At 35.2% G+C, this 22,390-nt stretch overlaps 1 protein-coding gene across 1 annotated transcript in view; it reads left to right on the top strand.

Moving 5' to 3' along the window:
• Positions 1–22,390, top strand: part of BRDT (bromodomain testis associated) — a gene marked incomplete at both ends in the record, with an annotated part of 47,803 nt that overhangs the window by 18,172 nt on the left and 7,241 nt on the right. Inside the window, 5 exons of the mRNA XM_079728442.1 lie at positions 3,306–3,367; positions 5,650–5,821; positions 11,563–11,657; positions 20,717–20,922; positions 21,441–21,615. Coding sequence (XP_079584568.1) covers positions 3,306–3,367; positions 5,650–5,821; positions 11,563–11,657; positions 20,717–20,922; positions 21,441–21,615 — 710 coding nt within the window. The remainder of the gene's footprint in view (positions 1–3,305; positions 3,368–5,649; positions 5,822–11,562; positions 11,658–20,716; positions 20,923–21,440; positions 21,616–22,390) is intronic.

Consider the following 22,390-nt stretch of genomic DNA (forward strand, 5'->3'; position numbering starts at 1 on the left):
TTAACTAGGCTGTGCTAGAATGTACACACAAGCAATTGAGAGTTTTCTAATGCTCAACAAGGTTGGCTATCTTGAGTGATATAATAGGGAGGAATATTATTAACAGATTTAATAATATTACTGAGAAACCATCAAATGGAGCAGCTCATAGGTAATAGTGCTTTTTTGATTCTATCCTTGTAGGAAATAACTTCAGGAACTGTCTAAATGTTAGCTCAGATACTTGATTAGTGTGGAATAGAATATTTTTCAGGAATGATTATCATTTCAATTCTTACAACAGTTATACACAAAGAAATTGAATGGCTATGGCATCAATTCTTTACCTGGTTAAGACAAAGTGAATTTGTCACTTCATATTTTGGACTTTTTGCTTTTATTGGCTTCAGTGTAATGTTCTGAAAGTGAAATTTATGAAATTCTTTAAGTAACAATTGTTCCTTTTTTTTTTTAAACTTTCTTAATTGTGGTGACTTAAAAGAAGGAGTAAAATAACCGTTTCTCTTTAGTACTACAACCCACATCTTCTGTAGAAGTGACAATGATGCATTTTTTTTTCATGCAAGGGAAAAAGGACAAACTTTGTTCAAGTTTAGATTTTATTCTACCTTTTAAGGGGGAGAATGGTTTAGTAAATGTAGGAAGTATGAAATGACAGTTTGGAGTACTTTTCATCATTCAAGCTAGAAAGTTTAAGAGAAATGATTAGTACTCATCATTTAAATATTTTAAACTTTCATTAGTTTCTCATCAATTAGAGTGTTTTTAAAGCCCCAGAAGGATAAATTCAAGAACTCAGGCTTGATTAAAAACTTGCATATATTGAGGTCTGTACTTGAGCCACGAGTCTTAGAAGTAGGGATAAACTTTGTCATGTGCATTTAAAATTTTTCTGTTCAAACTGGGTCTTACTGAATAAACAGGCTGTCTAGAATAATGTTTCTCAACCTTGGCAGTACGTTAGAATCACCTGTAAAACTTTAAAAAATAGTGTCCAAATCTGAATTGAATGGAGAGTGGGGCCAGGTAAATGTAGTGTTCAAAGTATCCCATGTGTGGACTTACCTGGCAGTCCAGTGGTTAAGACTCCACGCTTCCAATGCCCGAGGCCCACATTCGATCCCTGGTCCGGGAACTATGATCCCATGGGGCATCGCCAAAAAAACCCAACAAAAACAAAACAATGTATCCCATGTGACTAATGTGCTGCAGTGTTTGAGAATCATCAGTCTAGGTGTTTTTTTGTTTGTTTCCACTTTCTAAACTCTAGTTAAAATTACTTTGGTAAAAGGAAGAGGCAGCTTATAATCGGTTTGTTCTTCTATATTATATAAGCACCACACACTTAAAATACCAAAACATTCTTTAAAGGGAGCAGATTGTTTTCGTTCAAAGTACTTGATTTTTTTTTTTTTTTTTGCGGTACGCGGGCCTCTCACCGCTGCGGCCTCTCCCGCTGCGGAGCACAGGCTCCGGACGCGCAGGCCCAGCGGCCATGGCCCACGGGCCCAGCCGCTCCGCGGCACGTGGGATCCTCCCGGACCGGGGCACGAACCCGCATCCCCTGCATCGGCAGGCGGACTCTCAACCACTGCGCCACCAGGGAAGCCCCAAAGTACTTGATTTTTATCAATAGAACATTAGGCGATAAGCTTGGGCAAATCATTCAACTTCTCTGGACATACTTTCTTTCCTATAAAATAAGGTAATAACTTCCAATCACTTTTCTGTACCCTGTCCTATACAACAGAAGTGTGATTTGTTTTTCTAATTGAAAAATCTTCAGTAATTTTTTCTGCTGTAATGGCATTACATTCTGGTTTTACATTATGTATGGTATTATATTCATATTCAATTTATCAAATTTTTTAGTCATTACTGGCTTGCTGATAATATTTGGTGTCTCTGGAGCACTGATCTCAGTGCTTTGATCGGTGATGGTTATTAGCAAACCTTTCAATCAAATATTTGATGCCAGATCTCTCTCTTTTTCTTGATTCTGTGATTAAAATTTTTGCTTAGTTTGAAATGAAAGCTTTCCAATCAAAGTTTTATATTGAGGTTTTTGGGGAGCTGTGAAAATAAAACACATTATATAATGTGCAAAATATTCATTTGTTTAGTAGTTAACATATTTTATCCAATTGGATCCTCACAAGGTAGGTATACATATTATCACAAATCCCTGGTGAAGTTAGTTGACAAGCGTGTATGTTGTCACTATAGTGCTCAGTTTTATTAATGTTTGTAAGACCTGGTAGGGCTTCTTCATTTATTGAAATGTGGTCTTAAGCTTGATAGTGAAAATGTGTGTTTGCCTTTTAATTCCAAAGGCCAGGAACTCATAAATAAACAGAAATATGCAGTTTTATTTTACTATGTTCCTGGAAAGTCAGCTACATAAGAGTAGAATGAGAAGCAAAATACTGAGTTTTAGACTACCATTATTCATCTATCTGTAGTCTGTAAGACTTTTTTGAGGCATATACTGTATTTGGTGTTTTTGATTCTTTTTTTTAATTAAAAATCTTTGATGCCTTTTGCTAGTGTTTTTTAGATTTTGAGGTGCTAGTTTTTATAATAGTCCTGAGCTTTAGTTTTATGTCAGAGAACTAAGATAATGCCCTTGAATTTTTCGTCAGAACACTAATGTGGTATGTTGTATTTTTACTGTAGTTAAGAGTTTATATCATTGAATAATTTGTTTAGGTGCATATTTGGATAATTAAGATAGATGTATAGATGTACATATATTATATGATCGTATTAATGAAGTGTGTTTTTTTTGCTGTTGATCAAAGCTGAAATCATAATTTCTCCCCTAAATGTGAGAGCTACCTGGATGTATACCCTCAATCTTTGCAGTGTGTCTTCTTCCCTTCCCCTTTCCACCTAACCCCCAACACTTAAAATAATATAGATGATTTTAGTATAATTGGTACTGCTTGTTTAAACCCTTATCTCTGTTGTAACTTGTTTCTTTTTAAACTGTCGCTTATTCAAGCTCTTTACTCTGAAGTAACACATTGTTCTTTTTGCCTAATAATCCAAATTGAAGTTTGTGAGGGGATATTTAGTCCATTATGTGGAAAAGAAAATATCCCTTTTCAAAGTAAGTATCCCTTTAGAAATTTTGACTGATTCCAAGAGGGCAAAAATATTTATAAATAAAAGAATTTATTGAGTTAAGAAGTTGACCATTTTCTTAAAACCATCACTTTCATTCTAATGTGAAAAAATTTGTAATTTAGATGATGATAATTTTTTAAGTTGGCAAATATTAAAATATTTATATATGTTTGCAGAAATGTTTCCTAAATTTACTGGAGTAAAACAGAATGATTCTCCTTCTAAAGAGAAAGTAAAGGTAAGTTAATTCTTCATTTTTGCCTTAGAATTTTAAAATTATGTAGGTTATAGCTCACTGGTATAGTAGTAGCTTTCTTTAAAATTGTTCTTGATTTTATTTACATGAAGAGTTGTCACTCATTTTAATTTGTCACCTAAATGTTCAAAGATTTCTTTGTAAAGAAGATTGAATAGTGAAATGATTTGGTTACATTTTCCTAACAAGATGTGACTTTTTTATGATTTAGTCAAACAGGTAAGTAGAACAAATTATAGAAATTTCAGCTTAGTCTGGAGAGTCTAAATACAGAGAGAAGGTCTTGGTGTCCCCATGTGCGTACAGTAGGGTATGCACAGTAAGGTGGAATTTCTCCAAAAAAGGTAGTAGGGGAATGGTAGTGAGAGTTCTAAAGATAAAGCTTATAATTACCAACTATTCATTTTTAGCACATCTATGTTTGATTAGTAGTTGATGTGCTTTGAAAAGAATAAAAGTAATTTTATCTTTTACTACTAATTCAGTAATTTTATCTTTTACTACTAATCCTCATAAAACTTTTAATCCTTTGTACCCATCCCAAATATAGAATTACAGGTGTATACCTTTTATTAAATCATAAACTTATTTAACAACATCTAACTCTGGGTTAGAGGAAATACAACATAAATAATACTGTCTTGAAGGGTCTCTTAGTTGTGAGAAGAGATATAATCATACAGTTAAGAGATTGTATGATTAGTGCTATAATCATCTATATTCATAATTTATTGAGAAAATGAAGGAGGAATGTATATATAGTACCTGAAGGAGGGAATGCTTAAAATGGGTTTTAAATTATAGGGAAAGGGAAGAAATGGTTAGTATATTGACATGCTGATTAGGGACTTACTTTTTTAAACAGAGCAATAAGAGAGCGAAAAAAAGCACAGGAGGTGTGTTCAGGGAAATATGGTAGTATGTAGGTAGTAGGTAGTATGTAGTAGGGTGTTTGTATGGGATTAGTTGGCTTTGGAGATATAATAGGGAGGGCTTTGCACACCTAGATAAAGTGTTAATATTTAATTTGTTAGGTAGGTATGAGCTCTCAAAGGTTTTTGAGTGGAAGGAAGATCCAGATGATCTGTCTGCCATAGGTATTAGTGGAATCAGAAAATTATGTCAAGTTATGAACAAACTTTGGAATAATTCTCAGTACATAGCACATAGAATGCTATCTTTATGATCTGTTTGTGACCAAGTTTTTTTCAGTGTCACTCACTGAAGAACAAAATGCTCATTTAAGACAACAGAGGAAATATATTTATAGGATCATGAATAAATGCACATATTTGTGTGTTTCAGAAAGTGTTGTTTTGCTGATTTAAACCTCAGCATTTGCCTTTAAGCTTTGGGCTTGGGTCTGTATTATTGTTGGGATAAACATTCCTATGCCCTTTGTTTTATTCAAACTAGCATAGGTATTCATACACTTGCCTTATCAAGACTCACTCACTCTAACCCCTTTATTAGATGGAGAAGGAAGATTGTCTTATTCATCTCTGTACTATCTATAACTCAGAGCTTAGTAGATAAGGTACCTGGGCTTTGGTACTGCAACTTAGCTTGCCACTGAATAGATGTGAGATTTTAGGTTAAGTTACCTTCCTTATATCTAAGTCCTATTGTAAGCTGTAAATGGGGATAATAATTATACCAAACTCATAGGATTAGTGTGAGAAATTAAGAACTATATAAAAGGCTTACCCTGGTGCCTTGCACATCGTAAGTGTTAACTAAATATTAGCTATTATAATACACTTTTTCTTAATAAGTAGTTAACAGAGTTCGGAATCAGAATTTGTTGATAGTCTATGGCTCAACCATCATGTTATTCTTTTTTAAACACCCCCTCCTTTTATATCTGTAATTCACTGAGGAAAAGGGGATAAAGAAAGTGGATTAGTCTCTAGATTTGGTATAAAAGCTCAGTTTTTATTTTCAGTAGATCACAGGGAAGCATTTGAAAATAAGCAACACTGTTTAATAACATATGTATAAGTCTATGTGTACTAGCAACTAAGATCATAGACTTTGACTCTGCTTATAAGCTATATGATGGCCAAGTTATTTAATCGTTCTAAACCTTAGTTTTCTCATTTGTAAGATAGTGATATTTATACCTTATAAATTTGTGTGACTTAATATCATATTCAAAGACAGTATTAAATTATATTCTATCCTCTTGTGTTTCTATTTTCTTAGTTATACTTCTTGTGTGGTTAAGCTCTGAAAGATAGTTTTGTTTAACTTTGTCTTAGCAGATACAATCTTCTGTGCAAGATACAACCTCTGGGAAAACTAGCCTGGTTCATCAGACTACATGTTCAGGTGGAACACCACCAAATCACCACCAGTTAGTATTTAATTATCAAGAATCAGAACGTTTACAGAGTGTGGAAAACATTTCACCTTTACAAATTCTGCCTCTTTCAGGTAAGAAATTAAGAAGTAAATGACTGTGATTGAACAACTGACTTCTAAATGAAAATGCCAAGATTATCTTAAATGTTATGTATCTGGAATACTGAAAATCATAACTAGTAAATTCCAGGTTAGAAATAATCCCTGAAGCATATTGCTTTATACCCCAAGGTACTCATTACATTTGAATGAAAGAAAATTGTATGTGCAGTTCACACACAACTTACTTTCATACAGATTATATACATTGGCATGTGAGCCATACATAAAAACCTGTCACTGCCATAGCTCATAGCAAGCTCTGAGCAGACTTGCGAAATGTTGCTCTAATTTCCATAATGTCTGCATGGGTTGGAAAGGTAGATTAGAATAGGGAAAAGATAGAGATTCTATAGGTAGAGAAATGAAGTTATAAACATTAAAAACAGTTTACAGTTAAGGAAACTTGAGCTAGAAATACTTGCCTAGTGGTGGTTCCTATTTACCAAAAACATCTTCTAAAACTGGAAATTTTTATATTGTTAGGTTCATTGGACTTTATAAATGTCTTATCTGTTAGTCTTATCAGAAGTGAACATATTACCTTTCTCAGCCTGGTCCTCCTGGGGATGTGTGGCACAGGAGCATACTTCTCTGACAGTGATGAGCCCAGCTTATGGAGTGCCTGAGCTTTGAGACACAAATGTATTCAGGCCTAGACAGAAGCAGATGTGAATATTCCATATCCATGTCTCCTTCTGTCTAGACTGCTCCCTGGCCTTCCAATGGCAGGGGTTTCTCCAAAACAGAAGAAATTTCTAAGCTGTTTTACTGAAGCAGAGATAAGGAGGAACACAGAAGTTTTGATCCTCCTTTTATTGCTTCCAGTAAAAGCTCCCTACTATTCTGTGTTTGAGTATTCCATTTTGCATTTAACTCGAGTTATAGCTCTTGACTCTAGAGAAGGAGTGGAGATCAAGAAAAAAAATATCTGAGGCAACACTGGGGGGCATCCCAGGAAGAAGTATAAACAAAGATCCAAAGTATGAAATATTTATAGCCATTCTTTTCTGGAAAAATATTTTCAAGGTACTCAGGAGAATAACTGAAGATGTAGTTGTTCTAGGCCATAAATTACCTTAAATACCAGTGCTACATTTGGATCTTTTATTTTGCACACAGAAAGTAGCTTCAAACAAGAGCATAACAAAATCAGATTTTACATTAGTAAGAGATTGCTGCTTGCTGTATAAGGGATGGACTAAGATGAAGATGCTCTGATATAATTGGGACCAAGTAAGGAAGCTGAGTGCTATAGTCTAGGAAAGAAATTATGAGGACAAAAAATAAGGCAGTAAGTACACAAAGGATGTGGCTAAATTAGATATTTTTGTGGCAGAATTACTAAACTTTATTATAATAAGTGTCTTACCAGAGTATTATCCAACAGTTGGCTTGAAAAGAAGAGACATTGTTCATTTTGGACATGTTTAAGATGCTGCAGAATATCTAATTGGAAATATATAACTAGAAATAGGTTTCTGGAACTAATAGGGTGTAACAAGAACTACAGTTAGGAATTACCAATATGTAGAAGCTACTTGAAGCCAGGAGAATGAAGGAAAATGTACAGAGCAGGAGGAGAAAGGTCAAGGACAAAATTCTGGGTAACCAAACTCCCTCAGTAAAAGTAGAAAAAATTAATTAAGTTAAAAGAAGAGGTAATCAAAGCTAAGAGGAAAAGGAAAAATGGTATAATAGAAGCCCAGGAGATACGTTTTTCGAAGGAAATCATCATCATGAGTATCATGTCCTACTATATACAAAGCCTTAAAGTACCATGAGGAATGAGGAGAGAAGATTAAAATTGGCAATGTGAGATTTTTTTGCTTTTACAAAAGCTTCTTTTATGGCTACTGTAATTGAGATGGAAGCAGATTCTTGTAAATTGAGAAGTAATGGAATCTGAATGTAAACCAGTCTTTCAAGAATTTTATTGAAGAGGATGGGAAGATAGCTGTGGCTTTAACAGGAAGATAGGTATTTTGTTTTTGTTTTTTTAAGGCTGGGAGAGAGGTGGTTTTGTTTTGAATTTTGAAATCGGCGAGATTTGAACGTGTTTGGAGGTCAATCGGAAAGAACCAGAGTTAGGAAAAGTTGCTGTTTTCATTATAGTAAGTTCCTAGGAGAATGATAGGGATAGCTTTGAAGAAGAATAAAGATACTGAAAAATAATGGAAATAATGCAGTCAAGATGGTCTTTCGTTCCTATTTTAAGAAAACGTCCTATCTATGAAAAGTCAGGCTTTAAATATCTAAATCTTCTGTCGGGATCCGTTTCCTGTATTCCTTCAATTTCTGTTTATACGTGATTGTGAGTAACAATATTGTGTAAAGGGAAAGTTTGGATGATGCCGAATGGCTGTTCTACTGCACTTAAGCAGATTTTTCAGAACCAAAGTGGTTTGCACTCGCCAACTGTAGGTGGCACTATGCCCAAGGGAAACTGCAAATATATATAAGCTATAAAATGTGTATAGAATTTTACTTTTCTGGAGTTTAATCTTGGTGGAAATAAATTTTTGGTTAAATCTTTAAACAAAAAAGTAAAAAAAATTTTACTGAAGTTTTCTTGTAGTTTGGCAAAAATGTTAGAGTACATAAATATTTAAGAAGTTGAAGTTTTAAGTGTTATCAGTTTTCTTCAAAACCTCTGCCATCATCTCCACATGAACTGGAAGATGTCTAATTTTTTTTCCTTAAAATAAGTTGAAGTTTTTAGTCATGAAGGATTACTAAACTTATCTTTATAATTTATCCTTCCACAGCTCTTAAAAAATCTTCACTCAGTTGTATTAAGAATTTTTTTTAAAAAAAACTTATGCTGTCACATCAATGTGAATTAACATGGCAAATGAGAAGGTAAATCAAGGAGTTTGCCATCTAGTAGGAGAAGTAAACAACTGGTATATAAAGTAAAGATAGGGACTTCCCCGGTGGCGCAGTGGATAAGACTCTGCGCTCCCAATGCAGGGGGCCCGGGTTCGATCCCTGGTCAGGGAACTAGATCCCACATGCATGCCACAACTAAGAGTTCACATGCCACAACTAAGGAGCCCACCTGCTGCAACTAAGACCCGGTGCAACCAAATAAATATGTGGATATGTGTGTGTGTGTGTGTGTGTGTGTGTGTGTGTATGTGTATATAAAATTTTTTAAAAATTAAAATAAAGTGCCCTAAAAGAACCAAAAATGAAATTGAAGGAGATGAGGAAGACGGAATTACCTGATCTCTTTGAAAGATGTGTATTGATGTATAGTAGGATCAAAAGGCATTTTGGATGGAGGGAACAACACGAATGAGGGTATTTAGGTGACCAGTAATTCAATGTGATTAAAACTTTGCTTGGATAAATAGGAATACAGGGAAATAAATTTGGGAAAGTAGATCAGGTTCAGATCATAAAGAACCTCGATACCTAGAGACTTTTGGACTTAATTGTAATAGTATAGTCAGTGGGGAGCCAATGAAGATTTTTTGAACAGAGTGTGCTTCAGTGTAATTACTCTGCCAATATCGTGTAGGTCAGTTGGAGAGATGGGGAACAGAGACCAGAGAAGGAAAAGACCAACTGGGCTGTTGCAGTAGTACAAAAAAACTAAGTGATGGAAAGAAAGAAAAAGGTATAGTCGAAAGAAATCACAAGAGTGGAGTGAGCAGGTCTGCAAAAGATGAATATATGCTGGGTTTTAGTAACAAAGGGGTGTATAAGCTTTGGTGGCTCAGAGGATAGTGGCTGGATACTGGTCCAGGTTGACAGACCTGGAACACAGATGAGGAACAGATGTCTGAGGGAAGATGGGTTTTGTAGTGTTTTGAGGTGCCAGAGGGCATCCATATGAAAACGTTTTTCAGAGAGTCAGTCCCTTGACACAGTTCCCTTGGCTTCTGTAACACTCTTCTCTTGATCATCCCATCTCTGAACGTTCTTTACAGACACCTACTTTATCTGCCTACCTTTAATGTTGATAATACTCTGAGTTACATCCTTAAGCCTCTTTTTACTTTACTCCAGGATTTTCTAGCCGTATTCCAAAGCATAGGCTTACTAAGCTAGGACCTCCCCCTCAGCTCTCATAGCAATAGACTTGGAGCAGACCTCCCATTTACCCAGGTATGCCATACATTGATCATTTTCTGCTTATTATGGCATGTAAAAGGTTGGAAGGCAGCAATCTATACATCCTTCCTGGATGATCTTGGAGTCTATGACTTCTAGTCTCATTTTTACAACTCAAGCATCCAAGCCCCAGGCGTGTTTATACAACTCTACTGAATACTTTAAACAGCACATAGGCATGTCAAATACAGCATGTCAAAACTGAATTTCCCCCTTTTAATTCCTACATTTAAATCTTTCCTCTTTGGTTCTTGATAATGGTACTGTCACCACTTACTAACTTAGAGTCAACAAACTGAGTCGTTTAGAATATATTTCTCTTGATATATATACTCTTTCTACTTCTTAAATAATATCTGATCCCAAGCAGAGAGGGGATGTAGTTCTGTACTTAGACTTTTTCTCCCTATTTTTCCATTCCCTGTTGAACTGAGAAAACAGGTGCATTGGGCCACGTAGGAACACACAGATTTAAACTTTGTTCTTTGATTCATCCGTCCACTGACTGTTTTGTCTCACCCTCCTGTGCTCACTCCTATCCTTTAGTGTTCCTCCCTTCTTCAACTAGTGTGATTTAGCCAGAGAATCAAAGGAATTGATGGGTCATAGAACCTTAAATGTAAGTTCCTATAACTCTAAGTGGCCAGGATTTTATGAGCTTGAGCCAATTAACAAAAAGATAGCAACTCAAGTTTTCATTTTTCTCCTCTGTCCTTTTGCTACTAGTTAGGACCTATAGACAAGAGCTGGAGAGAACTGAAACAGAAATGACCTAATTAAATTTCATACACCAGGATGCTTTTGGTCACAAATGCAGAAAATTCAGCTCCAAACTGGCTTACACAAGGAATTTTGTTATCATACATATTGTAGTCCAGAAGTAGGTCAGTCATTTAAACATGTTTGACAAAGGCTCAAGCTCTATTTCTGAAATTATTTTCACCTGTAATAAATGAAATATTTGTATGAAGGCTTTACAGTCAACAGGATTGTGTGGTTTGTTCTCTTCACCTCAGAGTCAAACAACATTTTGCATTTCTTACTCCTAGCCACCCCCTGGGTAGTTTAGGTGTCTGGTATCTTCGTTCTTCCATTCTTTGTATTTTCTTTGTTCTCAATTTGGCTACCAGGAAGCACCTTTCCTTGGAAGTCCTACAGTGGCTTAGGCCTCCTCTTTTCTAAATGATTCACTGGTGTGGGGGTAGGATTACCATAATTAGCTTGGCCAATGAAGACCCATCTCTGGAGCTGAGGTCAGTTTACAAGCTGGAAGACTGCTTATACCATGGGGCAAGCTAAAATAGGTCTTGGTAGGTGAGCCACAATGTCAACTATACTTTATGCTGACAAAAAAAAAAAAAAAAAAAAAAGAAGAAGAAGAAAAAGAAAAATAAAGGAGGTAAAATTTCAAGTGAAAATGTTTATTTTACAGTATTACAATTCTCCAACTAAGAATACTCCAAAATTAAGCATAAAAAAACCAGTTATTTTATTTTCGTAGTTTCTGACCTGGGTGGGGGTGGAAATGTCAAATTCTGGAGAATCAAGATGAAATAACTTGACTATACTATTCTAAAAATGTGTGCATCCAGATAATCCTGAACAACGCTTGAATAGCCTAACTGTGATGCATCAGTCCGGTGATAATGACACAGAGGTGTTAGAATGTCAAGTTCCAGTACAAAAGGTAAGAGTAAAGTTATTTTTTCTCACAAATATTGAAGGGATTTAAAATTGAATATAGAAATGGCACAGAGGTATTTTAAGCCCTAATTTGAATGAATTTTGGATCTCTAAGCCTAATTTTTGCCTACTTATTAAAAAAAAAAGTTAAACTGTGAGCAACACTCTTCCCCACCCTCTACCTTCAGTCCCCATATTTGTGTTTAATTGTAAATTTTATAATGCTGGTATTTGCCAGCTATCCTGATTTTAAAACATGTTATAAAACTATCTTTTAGAATCTGTTGTAGGTGATTTCCTCATAGAGTCTTTGGTGCACTTAATCTCAAACCACACATTGATCAGTCTTTCAACAAGTATTCTAGATGTTTGGGATACATTAGATACACCAGGTACTATGCTAGACTTTTGAATCTAGTAACTGTCAGAAATGGACTATGAATGAGATATTCACATATCCCCTCTTTTTTCTCTCCCTCCCTTCCTTCCATTCTTTCCTTTCTTTTTTCCTTGTAAGTACTTCAGAGGACAAATCTTACTGCTTGGGCACACTTAGGAATATCTGACATTTCACCATGAGGAGCATATTGCTTTGGCCCTTGTTTTTTCTTATTCTTAGAATCTTTGACTTTCTTACATACTGCTCTGCTAATAATTATTATCAGCAAAGTTTAATATGGGTGTTTTGTTATTGATAAGAACCATTTAAAAAGTACCTTTCCTGGGAATTCCCTGCTGGTCCAGTGGTTAGGACTCCTTGCTCTCATTGCCGAGGGCACGGGTTCAATCCCCAGTCAGGGAACTAAGATCCTGCAAGCAGTGTGGCCAAGGGGGAAAATAAAAAAACAATAAAAAAATTTTTTAAAAAGTGCCTCTCCTGATATCCAGCATAAATTTTTTATTGTTGCTGTTTTTTGTTTAAGCATTGGAAGTGTCATCTGTCCCCTTTAGGATGCAAAGAATAATGCAGCAGAGTTTCTCAAATATTTGGTTTACTGTGTACTAAAATCTTTGTTTCTAATTTAACAAAACTGTAATTTTGACTGACCCAAAATAAAGTTTGAAAACAGTAAGAAAATTTTCAAAGGGGCAAAGAGATTACAGCAAAAATAAGCAGCAAAACATCAAGTATATGTCATACCATTGAAGTTTGTGCTAAAGGTAAAAGTGACATAAGTCTACTCTCTGTTGATTTCTAATGTCTAGCATATATTAGGAACTAAAATGTTGAAAGCTTGAGGAGGGATGGGATTGTGTGGCTTGTTCTCTTCACAACAAACCGTTTCCATTCTTTTTTTTTTTTCTTGATTTTAAACTGTTTCCATCCTTGACATTATTTCCTACTGTTGCTCACTCACTATCAGCAGTGTTATTACCACTTACTGAAAAAAAAAAAAAAAAGGCTACAGAATTTTGGTGCTAGAACAGATCTTTGAGAATTAGTCTTTATGAACAAACTGTGGCCCATACAGTTCAAGCATCTTGCCCAAAGAAGAGCTGATACTAAAATAAAACATTTCAACAAGCTCCCAAACTCTGTTGTTTTACTCAGAGCTCTAGCTTTGCTGTTCATCTCTTACTTACCTCTGCCTCAAGAAAAGGTATCCCTTCTTGCCAAGACTTCTCTATCTCTGTTCTTCATTTTCTTTCATTTGACAGATTTTTGTGGAGCTCTCCTGCCATCTCTATAGTCTCTATTATTCCTTTTGTCTTATTTCTCCACTACCTGTTTACATTTCAAACCAGGCTTTCTCAACTATAGCACTATTGACATTTTGGGCTGGATAAGTTTTTGTTGGGAGTAGGCCTGTACATTGTAGGCTGCTTAACAGGAACCCTAACCTCTATCTACTAGATGCTAGCAACACCCTTTCCCCTACCACTACGTGAAAACCAAAAACTTTGCTGACATTGCCATAGGTCTTCCCTGGGCAAAGGAGAATCACCCCAGTTGTGAAGCAGTGCCTTAATTTTACCTAGAATCCAGCTGTTCCCCTATTCCTGTAATTTGCCCTATCAGATGAACCAATGATGTCTAAAATTGCTGCATCCCTCCCAAAGTCTTGATAGTGTAAGGAGTCCAGGGTCTTCTACTACTTCTCTCTCTGGTTGAAAACCCACTGTGGTGATTTCAGTTACAGTCTCTCTGCAGATGACTCAAATATATAGTTCTAGACCTGACATCCTGTGAGTTTTAATCATTTTTGATTTCTCAGTCCCCTACAGCCAAGGAATTGCTAAATTCTTCAGGTTTTACTTTCAAGATGTTTCCTTTTCCACTTCTGCCTCAGAGATCAGACCTCATTGCTTTCAGTTTGAGCTCTTTGTAATATTTATATCTGGTCAGACTAACTTGAAACCTTCCTTGTTCTAATCCATTCTGCTTTTAACATTCTTATACTGTTCCTCCTGATGTATTGCTCTGATCATATTACTAATATGTATGAAACTTTCAGTAGTTTCTAACTTTGACTCAAGAGTGAAGATTAAACACCTTTACCTTATGACTCCAACCTAGCCTTTCAGTCTTAACTATATGCCTTGTAATTCATTGAAATTGAACTCTTCATTTCTCCCCATATGTGTCTAGTAATATCTTTAATTATTATGTTCTTTCTTCAGTGAGGAATGCTTTCCATCCTCATCTCTGCCTGTCAAAAAAGTCTTCTTATTCTTCTCTGTGATGTCTGAAAAACTGTACTGTACTCCAAACCCAACTATGAACTTTCTTGTTTTAGGATCTGCCAAAATTTTATTGCAATTAGATAGACATTTCCGGGATCAAGCCAGAGACCAGGGTTTCATCCTCCCTTTATTTCCTATTAAGTATACTACCAGGTATTACCTGTTCTGTTTCAAATCTCTATCTGAAGGCAAGATTTTTTAACTAACTCAGTAGAAAAATGAAGTGTGGAACTAGTATTTAGCCCATTCCATGGGTAAGAACGAAAACAGGTTTTTTTGGCAACATACAGGAAAGACTTCATAAACACAACTGGGTGACCAATGGTGAAGGTCTTTTGTGTACAGTAGGGGTGAGATTACTTCAGGATGGAAATTTAAAAGGCTTATGGAAAAGTCTTATTATAAATTTTCTTTTGCTTTACCTGGGACCCTGGACAAATTTCTCCCTAATATTTCATGGAAATAATATGAAAAGAGGAATCAAGCATAATTATTAAGGAGACAATTATCAAAAAAAATTTAAACAGAGGATGTTCAGGTATTGCATTGTCGTCTTTCCTTACCCCAGATAAGTAGGCTAGTTCTTTTTTTTAAATTGAGGTATAACTGATATATAATATTATTAGTTTCAGGTATACAACTTAATATATTGAGAAATGATCACCACAGGAAGTCTATTCTCTCCATCTCCCAACATAGTTAAAAATTTTTTTCTTGTGATGAGAATTTTTAAGATCTACTCTAAGCACATTTCAAATGTACAATGGAGTATTATTGACTATAGTCACCATGCTGTACATTGCATCCCCAGGACTTACTTATTTTACAGCTAGAAGGTTGTACCTTTTGACCTTCTTCACTCATTACGCCCACTCCCCACTCCCCCTCCTCTGGCAGCCACCACTTTGTTCTCTGTATCTATAAATTTGGGGGTCTTTTGGGGGAGTGGTGTTTCTTGGGGGTTTTTTAGATTCCACATATAAGTGAGATCATATGGTATTTGTCTTTCTCTGTCTACTTATTTCACTTAGCATAATAAATGCCCTCAAGTTCCATCCACAATTTCCTTGGTTTTTTTGTGGCTGAATAATATTCCATCATGTATATATGCCACATTTTCTTTTTCTGTTTATCCATTGATGGACACGTGGTGTTACTTCCAAATCTTGGCTATTATGAATAATGCTGCAATGAACGTGGGAGTGCAGATATTCTTCAAGATCCTGATTTCATTTCCTTTGGCTATATACTCAGAAGTAGGATTGCTGCATAATATGGTAGTTCTACTTTTTTTTTTTTCGGGTATCTCTATGCTGTTTTCCATAATGGCCATACCAATTTAAATCCCCACCAACACTGTACAAGGATTTCCTTTTCTCCATGTCCTTGCCAACAGTTGATAATTGCCATTCTTATAGGTGTGAGGGTGATATCTCATTGTGGTTTTGATTTGCACTTCCCTTGTGATTAATATTCCCATATGATTAGTGATGCTGAGTACCTTTTCATGGACCTGTTGCCCATCTGTTTGTTCTCTTTGGAAAAATGCCTATTCAGGTCCTCTGCCCATTTTTTTTAGCTTGTTTGTTTTCCTGCTCTTGAGTTTTCTAAGTTCTTTATATATATCTCTTATCAGACATATGATTTTCAAATATTTCCTGCCATTCAGTAGGTTGCCTTTTCATTTTGTTTTTGGTTGCCTTTGCTAAGCAGAAGGTTTTTTAGTTTGATGTTGTTCCGCTTGTTCATTTTTGCTTTTGTTGCCTTTGCTTTTGGTGTCAGATCCAAAAAATTATCACCAAGATGGATGTCAAGCAGCTTACCACCTATGTTTTCTTCTAGGAGTTACAATTATGGTTTCAGGTCTTATATTCAAGTCTTTAATCCATTTTGAGTTGATTTTTACATATGGTATGAGATAGTAGTCTAGTTTAATTGGCTGGTCAGTTTTCCCAATACCATTTGTTAAAGACACTGTCCATTACCCATTTTACATCCTTCACTCCTTTTTGTTTGTTTGTTTTTGTAGGTCATTTTCCTTTATTTTAAATGTAACAGAAAGTTAAATTTTCCAATGAAATAATAATGAGGCTACTGGCTCTCTCCCACAAGACTCTGAGGCCAAGCCACATTATATGAAGGCTAGCCTAGCCACACTATTTTCCTTCACTGCTCTTTTAATTTCCTCCTTCCCCATCTTCTTCTGCAGCAGCACAGGGACTACTCACTCACCAGAACACATGCCCAAGTATGAAATGAGTCCTTCACTCCTTTATTGTAAATTAATTGACCATAAGTGCATTTGTTTATTTCTGGGCTCTCTATTCTCTTCCATTGTGCTGTGTGTCTGTTTTTATACCAGTACCGTACTGTTTTGATTACTGTAAGTTTGTAATATAGCTTGAAATCAGAGAGCATGATACCTCCAGCTTTGTTGTTCTTTCTCAGAATTGCTTTGACTAGTTAGGGTCTTTTGTGGTTCCATACATATTCTAGGATTGTTTGTTCTATTTCTGTGAAAAATGTCATTAGAATTCTGATAGAGATTGCATTGAATCTGTAGATTGCTTTGGGTAATATGGATGTTTTAACAATAGTAATTCTTTCAGTCCATGAACGTGGAATATCTTTCCATTTCTCTGTATCTTCTTCCATTACTTTCATCACTGTTATAGTTTTCAGTGTACAGGACTTTCACCTTGCTTAAGTTTATTCCTAGGTATTTTATTCTTTTTGATGCAATTGTAAATGTGATTTTTTTTCTTAATTTGTCTTTCTGATAGTTTGTTAGTGTATAGAAACACAGTGGATTTTTTCTTTTCTTTTCTTTTCTTTTTTTTTTTTGTGGTACGTGGGCCTCTTACTGTTGTGGCCTCTCCCGTTGCGGAGCACAGGCTCCGGACGCGCAGGCTCAGCGGCCATGGCTCATGGGCCCAGCAGCTCCGCGGCATATGGGATCTTGCCGGACCGGGGCACGAACCCGCGTCCCCTGCATTGGCAGGTGGACTCTCAACCACTGTGCCACCAGGGAAGCCCCCACAGTGGATTTTTGTATATTGATTTTGCATCCCACAACTTTACTGAATTTCTATATTCTAATGTTTTTGATGGAGTCTTTAGGGTTTTCTATATATAATATCATGTCATCTGCAAATAGTGACAGTTTTACTTCTTTCTGATTTGAGTGCTTTTATTTCTTTATCTTGCGTGATTGCTCTGGCTGGGACTTCCAGTACTATGTTGACTAGAAATGGTGAGAGTGAGCATCCTTGTCTTATTCCTGATCTCAGAGGAAGAGCTTTCAGCCTTTCATCACTGAGTATGATATGAGATGTGGGCTTGTCATATATAGCCTTTATATGATAGGATATAGTCCCTCTATACCTACTTTGCTGAGAGTTTTTTATCATAAATGGCTGTTGAATTCTGTCAAATGCTTTTTCTGCATCTATTAAGATCATATTTTTATCCTTCATTTTGTTAATGTGGTGTACCATGTTGTTTGACTTGCAGGTGTTAAACTATCCTTGCATCCCTGGAATAAATCCTACTTGATCATAGTGTATCATCCTTTTACTGTATTGTTGAATTTGGTTTGCTAATATGTTGTTGGGGATTCTTGCACCTGTGTTCATCAAGGATATTAGTGTGTAATTTTCTTTTCTTGTGATGTCCTTATCTCATTTTGGTATCAGGGTAATGCTGGCCTAGTTAAATAAGTTTGGAAATGTTCCCTCCTCTTCTATTTTTTGGAAGAGTTTGAGAAGGATTGGTATTAATTCTTCGTTAAATGTTTGGTAGAATTTACCACTGAAGCCATCTGGTCCTAGACTTTTTGGAAACTTTTTGATTACTGATTCAGTCTCCTTACTAGTAATTGATTTGTCCACATTTTCAATTTCTCCATGAGTCACTTTCAGTAAGTTGTATGTTTTTAGTAATTTATCAGTTTCTTCTAGGTTGTCCAGTTTGTTGCCATGTAATTGTTCATAGTAGTCTCTTACAATCCTTTATATTTCTGCGGTATCAGTTGTAATATCTCCTCTTTCATTTCTTATTTTTTTGCTTTTTTTCTTAGATTGATTGATTGATTTTGGCTGAGTTGGGTCTTCATTGCACTCAGGCTTTCTTAGTTGCGGTGAGTGGGGGCTACTCTTCGTTGCAGTGTGTGGGCTTCTTATTGTGGTGGCTTCTCTTGTTGTGGAGCATGGGCTCTAGGCACACAGGCTTCAGTAGTTGTGGCACACAGGCTCAGTAGTTGCAGCTCGTGGGCTCTAGAGCACAGGCTCAGTAGTTGTGGTGCACCAGCTTAGTTGTTCCATGGCATGTGGGATCTTCCCAGACCAGGGCTTGAACCCGTGTCCCCTGCATTGGCAGGCGGATTCTTAACCACTGCACCACCAGGGAAGTCCCTTCTCTTTCATTTCTGGTATTACTGATTTGAGTCCTCTTTTTTTTTTCTTGGTGAGTCTAGCTGAAGGTTTGTCTGTTTTGCTTATCTTTTCAGAACACCAGTTCTTATTTTCATTGATCTTTTCTGTGGTCTTTTTATAGTCTCTATTTCATTTATTTCTACTCTGATCTTTATTGTTTCCTTCCTTCTTCTAATTCTGGACTTCATTTGTTCTTCTTCTAGTTCCTTGAGGTGTAAATTAGGTTTACGTGAGATAGTTCTTGTTTTTTGATGTACGCATTTATCACTATGAACTTCCCTCTTAGGACTGCTATTGCTGTATCCCATACCTTTTGGTATGTTGTATTTCCATTTTCATTTGTCTCAAGGTGTTTTTTTTAACTTCTTTTGATTTCTTCTTTGATGCATTGGTTGTTCAGTAGCATGTTGTTTAATCTCCATATTTTTGAACTTACCAGTTTTCTTCTTGTAATTGATTTCTAGTTTCATATCATTGTGGTCAGGAAAGATACTTGATATGATTTCAGTCTTCTTAAATTTATAAGACTTGCTTTGTGGTATAACATTAACTATCCTGGAGAATATAACAACTATTAGAAGGGCCATCTAGACATGTAATATCCAGTGTCCAGTATGGTAGCCACTAGCCACATATAGTTATTGAGCCCTTGAAATGTCTAGTGCAACTGAGAAACTCAGTTTTAGAACTTACAATTAACTTAAATTTAAAAACTTATACTCAGTTCAGTTATTGGAGAACATAAGGATGTTTGGAACAGTTTGATTATGCATATCTACTTTTTCAACTGTAAGTTTTATGAAGTCTAATTACAGATCAATGATTTCTAATCAAAGTTAAGCGTTTGAATTGAGATGTGCTATAAATGTAAAACACCAATTTAGAAGACATTACAAAAATATAGGGAATTCCTTGGTGGTCCAGTGGTTAGGACTCCACGCTTTCACTGCCAAGGGCCTGGGTTCAATCCCTGGGCAGGGAACTAAGATCCCACAAGCCGCACAGCACAGCCATACATAAGTAAGTAAATAAATAAATAAATAAATAAAATTATCTTCAGTCTTTTATATTGACTGCATGTTGAAATAATAATGCTTTGGGTATATTTGGTGAAATAAAATATATTATTAAAAGTTTTAGTTTAAAAAAAATTGTGGTACTGGAAGATTTTAAACTATATATATTTCTATTGGGCAGCACTGATCTAGACCTTGGCATATCACAGTTAAGAACAGTGATCACAGTCAGTTAATTTTTTTCTTCATACCGAAGAAAGGAAAACATAGCTATGTCAGAGGGTTCTCAACAAACACTGTGCTGTTCTTCTGGCATCGTCTTACTTTCCCTCTGATTAATCACTTGTATATTTGCTTTATTTTTCTCATAAGATCATAAATGTCTTATTTTTTTTAAGTTTTGTAACTTAATTTTTTTTATTGAGGTGTAGTTGATTTACAATGTTAATTATTCTGCACAGCAAAGTGATTTGGTTTTATATATATATATATATACATATACATATACATATACATATATATATATACACTTTTTAAAATTCTTTTCCATTATGGTTTATCATAGGATATTGAATATAGTTCTCTTTGCTATACAGTAGGACCTTGTTGTTCATAAATATCTTGATTACAGTGACCAGGGGATTTTTATATTCTTAACAGATTGTCATACCCTTAACATATATGTTTCATATTAAATTGAAATAATTGTCAAGCATGCTATTTTAATTTGGTCTTAGATGAATAGTTGAATTTAGTTAATCTGTTATCCTATTTTTTCTACTTTAGTAACCTTTAACTTAAGTTTACAAAGTTACCTGAAGCCTTCAGAATCTTTATTTTTAATCTATTACCATATCAAAAAATATTGCTTTTCTTCCAAAATTTAGTTGACATCTGTAGACATATACTGAATCAAATATTTGTTTTAGGATATAAAGATCAAGAATGCAGATTCTTGGAAAAGTTTAGGCAAACCAGTCAAAACATCAGGGGTAGTGAAATCATCAGATGAGCTCTTCAACCAATTTAGAAAAGCAGCGATAGAAAAGGAAGTGAGAGCTCGAACACAGGAACTAATACAGAAACATCTGGAACAGAATACAAAGGAACCAAAACTATTTCAAGAAAATCAAAGGTCTGTAATTTACTAGATTAATGGAGGCTTTGAGAGATACAGATATGTATTTAAAATAAATTTCTTTTTTGTAAGTGGCTATAATTCAGCTATTTAGTAGACCACAAAGCAAATTATATATAGAAAAAGTAAATTTTTATTGATTTTTTAAAAAATCAGTAAGTAATAGTATCTATTTTGAAGGGGATACAAATAATCAAGTGATTGAAAAAGCTATTAAAGATACCAATATTGCTAAATTATAAAGACATCATTATTTTCCAGAAATGTCTTAATATTTCCATTCTATGTGTAAGAAGATGATGGTAAACCTTGGACATAGTTTTCTAAAACCTTCTCTTCATTAACATAGATTGTCCGATGTAAAATTTGACATCAAAAATACTAAAAATAATGTCATGACATACAAAAAAGGGTATCTAGAACATTGCTTTATATTTGTCATTTAACAACATATCTTCATAATAAAAACTTTTAAGGGGCTTGAAACCTACTTTGAACTTCACTGTTTCTTCAAGGGACCATGGCTTCACTCTAGAATCTTCTCCAAATAAAATGCAAAACAAGTGTCTTGGAGAAGAGCAGAAAGAACATCAGCAGTCACTGGAAGCTCAAGATGGAGGCAACCTCTGGCTTCTCAAAGACCGTAATTTAGCAAGGGAGAAAGAGCAAGAGCGGAGGAGAAGAGAAGTAGTAAGTGAATTTTAGTTTACTAAATCTAATGAACAAAGGAAAGATTTAACAGAGCAGTGTCTTTACATGTTCAAAGGTGTATTCTGGGTGGTTCTTCAGTGACAGTTACCTCTTTGGTGAGGATCAGGTTCTAAAATCAGAGAGTAAAATTAAAATTTCATAGTCAAAAGACACAAGCATAGTGTAATAATAGAGTCTCAATCCTGGAGGCTACTAGACTTTGAGTTCAAATCCTGGTTCTTCCATTAACTAGATGTTGGAGCGTGGGCTATTTATTTAACCTCCCTGTGCCTCAGTTTCCTTATTTGTAAAGTATGGATAATAAAGGTAAAAGGTGAAATGAATTTACATGTATTAAGCACATCTGAAAATGCCCGGCACAGAGGTAAAATTACTTACTGTTATTACTCTTGAAAAATCCATAAACTGCCTATGAATTGTGGCTAAAAGATATGCCATCTGTCCCTAGTCAGTGTTTATTTAGTTGAACACTAGATGAAGAAGTTGTATGTCAATTATATCTTAACAAAACTGGAAACCAAAAAAAAAAAAAGACTTGTGTTTAAGGAGTCCTTAATATTTAAAAACTGATGTTTTAAAAAGTAGAATTAATTCCTTCTTTTTTATTGAGGTGGATTATTCTTTTATCTGTGGACTATTTACAAGTGTGTTATTTAGTTTCCAAATATTTGGAAATTTTATGGCTAGTGAAAATAATAGAAAGTTAGTGATTTCTAATTGAACTCCATTGTGGTCAGAGAACATACAATGTCTT

Source organism: Hyperoodon ampullatus (genome assembly GCF_949752795.1).
Source record: "Hyperoodon ampullatus genome assembly, chromosome: 2".
Lineage (NCBI taxonomy): Eukaryota > Metazoa > Chordata > Mammalia > Artiodactyla > Ziphiidae > Hyperoodon > Hyperoodon ampullatus.